At 43.4% G+C, this 6,550-nt stretch overlaps 1 protein-coding gene across 1 annotated transcript; it reads right to left on the reverse strand.

Annotated features, from left to right (window-relative positions):
* Positions 1 to 2,300: 2,300 nt before the first annotated feature.
* On the reverse strand, positions 2,301 to 3,011 carry CCDC71L (coiled-coil domain containing 71 like; the record flags this gene model as incomplete). Its single annotated transcript, XM_079711158.1, has 1 exon — positions 2,301 to 3,011. One exon carries the CDS (start codon positions 3,009 to 3,011, stop codon positions 2,301 to 2,303), a length of 711 nt encoding a protein of 236 aa, XP_079567284.1.
* Positions 3,012 to 6,550: the final 3,539 nt, after the last annotated feature.

A 6,550-nucleotide genomic window follows, 5' to 3' on the forward strand; every position in this document is an offset into this window, starting at 1 on the left:
TATCCTCCCAGCTAAGTCTAATTTCATAATCCTCTGGGAAACTATCTAGATAAACTGTACGTTAAAATTACATTCTAATATGGCCACTGAATTTATTTTTTAATTATTATAAAACTATATACAATAGTGAGTGGTACCAATACATATTTTTTCCTCAGGGGCCAGTTAGCTAAAAAGTTTTAACAATTTGGGGGTGGGAGGGGAAACCCTATGTATCTGAAATACAACTGGCAATAAGCTAATAACCAAAAGAATATATATAAGCTTCCTATCACACAAATAAAATTTAACACTCTCCATCAACTAAGTGATGATTCACTTTTATTTACTCATGTGACAGTGTTTGTAACAACGCGTTATTATTAAGTAGTGAATAAAAGAATATGAAGCATACTGGGAAACTGGCATCAAGTCATATATATATATATATATATATATATATATATATATATATATATATATATATATATATATATAAAATTTTCTGTTTTCTACAAAACAAGAACACTGAAATTAAAGTCACAAAACTCCTACTTACGGACTATTCAACTTGAAAAACTCAATCCAGAAAGCTATGCCATTTGAATTCTAAGAACACAAGAGTCAAAACTTCAACTCTTATTATTCTCCTACGAAGCTGCCAAGCAGAGATAAACCTTAATACTGAGGATTTCACATGTCGAGTTCCAGCCAGTATGAATCGTTCCATAGCAGAATACTTAAATTTGAAAAACAGTGGTACAAAAACACCACTTGACCCTTTAGCTATTGCCGTAAAATCTGGCTGTGGCACCACCGGCTAAAAACCATTAAGTCTTGCTGCCACCAATGACCAAAGGCACTTGGATAATCAAGAATTCCACACCAGGCCGTATGATATAAATGCTATCATAAAAGTGTAAAAGAAGGGTCAGTACTCTGTGTGACTCGCCTGTTCGATTCCTGTGGTCTTCAGCTGTCAACAAAAAGACCGGTAACTGCAAACATAATTATGAATGGAATTAAGATAAAAAAGGAAACTCGTGGAGCAAAAAAGACAATTAATTGTCATGATGTATATAAAAGTGATGGATATTAGTTTGGACATTTCTTGCTATCCAACAACAAAAAGTAAAGAAAGACCTATTTTGCCCAAAGTAACTTCAACCAGTTATATGATACCAAGAAATGTCCCCACCCCCTCGAAATCACTAATAGTTCTGAGAATTCTAATGGGTATTCTGTTTATCATTTTAATCACAAGGTTTACACACATTTATTTCTCCTGTGCGATTCCCAATTTAAAATAGGTTATCCTTGAACTATACCTGGATTTGTATGTTAGACCAGTACAAGGAGACCAAATCATTTCCAATAGGATTCCATCCATCTCTTTAACCAACACCAGTTCTTTATAACTCTTTTTTTCTTTATCACAAGCCATGTGGTTTCAATGCACTTTAATTTTTATTTAATCAAAAAGAATTTAACAACTCAACTTTTCCTAAGCAGAACTTTATATGAGTTTCAACCATTTTCTTTAGGAGCTCAGCAAATATAGACATTAAATCTCAATATAAAATCTTTAGAAACACCTCAAAAATGTTTAAACAGTTGTAGTTTGCATCTCTTTGTTTGCAATCACTGAGCGCATGGAATTCACAGCATACAAATCCTTGCACTATTAACAGTCATAAGCTTGAATCTCTTAGAAAAATATCCTTGGTCAAAGCTTTGGAATCCGGTTAAAATTAGGAAACGAGTGGGATTCAGAATACCCTGAGCACAAACGGGTGCAACAGCACAAAACAGGTTCGATCTTTCGTCCAGCAAGAGGGGTGGCAGTCAAAAACAAAAACGGGGGTGGGGGTAGAAGAGCGGGGTGAAAAGCAAGTCGATTCTGGCGTTATTACACAAGCATGAAACCAAATTCCTTTGGAAAAAATAACGACTTCTTCGGAGGACTTCCAGACCAGTGAGGTAGAGTCCAAAGGGAGAAAACGGATCTGCCCCTCCAGTCCTGGAGACGTCTCAGTCAGGGGTACGGAAGCAAAGGGCCCTCCCCCACGGGTCCGACGGCCTCCTCCTCCGCAGCCACGAGCCGGGAAGGGGCGGAGGGCGCACCTGCCCCGGAGTCCCAGACGGCGGCGCCGCCGCGAGCCCGGGGCGCGGGGCCGGGAACACCAGCCGGTGACTTCTTCGCCCGTAAAGTGCACGAGGGGACGGGGTCCAGGCCGGATCTGTAAACACTCGACTGACACTTGTCCATCCCTCCAGGCGGAAGCTCCGTCGCCGGCTGGGAGGGCGACGCGGGTCGCGTCTCACGCCCGAGGCACCGGGAAGCGGCGGAGCCTCACCACGGGTTCCAGGTTCACTCGCAGGACTTGGTGCGCCTTACGCCGCGCCGCCGCCAGGCTGCGCTCGCCCCACACGTCGTCGCCGACGCGGATGGTGGGGAAGATGGTCAGCGTCGGGGTGGCCGCCCTCCAGATCTCCTCCAGGGTGCGGCCCCCGAAGCAGGGCTCGAGCGCCGCGGGCTTGGCGGGGAGGCTCTCCCCGGGGTCCGCCGCCGGCGGCGGCGGCGGCAGCGGGGGCTTCCTCCGGCGGGCGGCGGGCGCCCGGGCTCCGCGGCGCCTCCTCCTGGCCGCCGCGCTCGAGATCGGCCTGCGTGTCGGGCCGCGGGCGGCATGGGGTCCCGGGGGATCGGGGACCAGGGCCCGGCAGGAAGAGTAGCCGTAGACGTCCTTGCTGCGCAGGATATGCGGGGAGAACTGGTGCTTGAAGCTGCAGAGGAAGCTCCAGAGCTCCGCTTCCGAGCTCATGAACTCCGTGCTGCGTGGCATGAACAGCTTGAAGGCGTCGCCCAGCGCCTTGGTGCTGTCGGCCAGCGAGAGTTGCGACCGCGAATACACCACCTTCTCCTCCCGCGCCTCCAGCGCGGCCCCTCCTCCCGCCCTAAAGCCGACGCCCCAGGCGGCCGCGGCCGGGGCGGCCGGGGACCGGCGCCGCCGCCTCTTCACGCTGCGCCGCATCGGAGGCCGCTCGGGGCCGCCCGCGCTCGCCGGGTCCCGCCGCCGCCGTCCCCGCCCGCCTTCGGCTCCGCGGCAGCAGCAGCTGCTGGCGCCTCCCGCCCGGCGCGTCTCTAGCTACTTTTCTCGCCGCCGCCGCCCCTCCCCCTCCGAGGGCGGAGGACGCGAGTGAAGATCCTGCCGACCGGCACAAGATGGCGGCCGGCGCCCACCCCTGGGCTTTGTCATTGGACGGCGCCTCGCCCCCCTGGTTTCTCTTTCTTCTCCTCTCTTGCCTCCTTTCGCCCTCTGCCTTTCTTTAAATGTGCCCGCCTCAGGCCCCTCCCACCGCAGCCCCGACTCCACCCATTGGGTGCTCTCAGAAGAGGGGCGGGGACTAATGGGGGAGAGGCCAGTTCCTGGTAGATGGTGCTGGGGTGGGTGATGGTGGTGGCCCTTGAACGCGAGTCAACAGTTAGGTGGGTGTATGGGGAGGGTGCCTTGTCTAGAGTAAGGGGTGGACATCAGCTCCACCTTGGGGAGAGTCACTCTCGGAGTGAGTGGGTGTGCAGTTGAAGACTGAGCTTGGAGGTCTACCAGTCTGAATAACAAAGAGAGACGTGCCCAAAGGCTGTGGTTTGTATCACAGAAAGGGAATTTGGGTCTAAGTCCAGGGGGAATGGGCCTTTCACCATTCCCTTCTAAACCTTCAGAGGCCTCCTTTGAATCTTCATCCAACTCTTCCCGCTTTTGACCCCAATCCATGTCAAACAACACTAGTAATCCAGAATCATTCAGGTAATATGGACGGCATCAATGGCATTGTCTCCTTCTATACAATGGAACCATCTTCACCTTTAAGAGATACTCTGCTTATCGGGAAAGCAAAGCCTTTTATACCCGTAGAACTAAATACTCTGCTCAAGTTGATCAAAGATCAATTACAACAAAGCCATTCTCCTTCTGGAAAACAGCATTTTTGAATATATAATTGTTTTTTAAATGAATGCACTTCACTTTTCATTTAGTTTTAATATGTCCCTTTGCAGCACCATCTCTATCATTGAGAAAGGATGCAGCTTCACAATCAAAAAGGTTCTGCTGAAGAGAACACATTGTTAAGAACCCATCACCTTTTGTATTTGAGAGGAGGGGATTATGAAGGTTTATAGAGTAATGGACAGTCTTCAGTCATCTTTTCAATCCTCAGTACTTAGTTCAGCACCTGTCAGATAGTGGGCACTCTATGTTTGTTGAGTGAATTGATGAAATACCACTGATAATTTAAAATGATGTGAGAAAGAAAGATACATTGAAATCGCTAAGAACAGGACAATTTTATTTTTTATATTTTACATTGCAGTTTTCTCTTAACTCCATTAAAGTTTTAAGGTTAAAAAAATCTCCTAATACTTAGAACTTTGAGGTAGGCATGCAAATTTTACCCTTCAGTGAGCACCTTATTTGCAGCAGAGAACTAATAAAGCAGAGTTTTGTGATTTGCACATAGCTGCTAATGGTTCCCTCGAATATTTGAGCTGAAAGATACCTAGGTTCAATCTCCTTATTTCACAGATGAGGAAATTTGGAGCCACAGAGGTTCAGTAATACAGCTTCTTGAGAGCAGGACTAGGACTATAGTTTAGGTCTTTGGATTTCTAATCTAGTGATCTTTATATTTCACTGGAGGTTTTTCAAATTGTACTGCTCAGACTCAAAGAGGTTAAATAGAAAATGCTTTATGCAAGAGTGGAGTGACTAAGGGACAGACTATTTCCACTTCCACTCCTCCCAGAATTGAGCAGTTTTTATCTGCCCTGTATTGGACTTACAGATATTTTCTTAGAACCAGATTTTGTTCGTTTAGTTTCAAAACAAAGGAATAAAGTAAATAAAATGAACAATAAATAAAATTAAAATATTTTGAAAGTTGCTTCTCTACACCAGAGCACAGTCTTCACACACTGGGTTTATGGTAAAAACCAAACATCCTACCAGGAGACCAGTTTTCAACTTACCAAAATCATGGTAACTTTCTGAAGAGAAAATCATTTTCCTAGAAAAGCACACCCTGATCTCAGGACAAGATTATGGAGCCAGTTACCAGCTTCCTAAGTCCTTATAAAGAAATGTCATTACAATAACTCTTTATATCACAATTAGTTCTCTGGGTAATTCTGGGAACACACACGAATGTGAAATTTGTATAACTTCCATTGGAATGCCCCTGCAAGACAGACATAGAAAATCTCACAGAGTAAGCCAGCAGAGTAGGGGACTTCATAGTGAAAGAAAAGGGTAAAATAAGGATTTATGTACTCCTGGCTTCTCATATTATTTCCTCCCTTCCATGTTAATCATATGATAAGTACTTAGGGTTCTTAACTATGGAAATGTTTAGGGTCTTTTGCCACATAAATACATACCAGGCATCTACACAAACTTAGCGAATTGATTTCAGTTAAAAGGATGAATCTTTTTATAAGACCATTCTTATTCTAAGAAAACATAAGGTCTCAACAAATTGCAGAGCATTCAAAAGTTCATTTTATAATACATACTCATTTAATTTACTTAAAACCAAACAATCTCTTTATGAAATATTTTTAGGAATTAATATCATGTCAAACTACTTAAATTATTGTATAATTTTAAATTTGGCATTGTTTGATTTCTCTATTCTTCCGTTTTCACTGTTTCTTATTTTTACATTTCTTCTTGATCTCTACCTTTTGATTAGCTTAAATAGTCCTACAAATGTTTCTTATCCATTCTCCATAAGTGAGTAAAATTTACACATAAAGATAATATATTTCTTCTAGTTCCTGGGACACTCCTAAGACACTATAAGGTTTTTGGAAAGTTGGCAAATGTTCTTGAGGAAACACTGTTTAAAATGCTGAGTTTATTCCTTTACCTCTCAAGGAGAATGATGCTTCCTATATATCTGATAAGTAGTGGATAATAAGAATAAACAACAAAAAACTACCTCTATGTGTATATTTTCTGAACTTATAATTTCTGTAGTTTAAGAATGAAACCAAGCAGTGATTGGAGAAATTGAAAATAACATATATCTCTTAGCTATCCAGAACTTGTGCTTTAAAATTCCACTTCTATGAAATAATTTGCTTCTTGCAAAGTGGCCAAAAAATAAAAAAGTATCTGTAAGTGGCTGGGAGCATCCACTCTGGAATCAAACAGACTTGGGATCAAACAGATCTTTATAACAAAATATCCTTAGATACATTTTTTATCTTTCTGAGCCTATCTCCTCATCTATAAAATGGGCATAATCTCTACTACAATAGATTGTTTTGAGGATTGGATGAGTGAACATTAGTAAAACTTTTACTAGAGTGCCCAGATCACAGCAGGCATCCAATAAATAATAGTTATCTTTATTTGTCTTATCTAATTGAGGATTTTACTTGGTTTAACCTGTGTATTTCAAATCCTATATTACAGTGGGAGTCTATAGATTTTTTTTTAAGTAATAGATTGATGAGGGGAAAATCAAAATGTTAGAGCGAGAAGGAAATTTAGAGATCATGTAATGAGTC

Source organism: Hyperoodon ampullatus, assembly GCF_949752795.1.
Source record: "Hyperoodon ampullatus genome assembly, chromosome: 9".
Taxonomy (NCBI): domain Eukaryota; kingdom Metazoa; phylum Chordata; class Mammalia; order Artiodactyla; family Ziphiidae; genus Hyperoodon; species Hyperoodon ampullatus.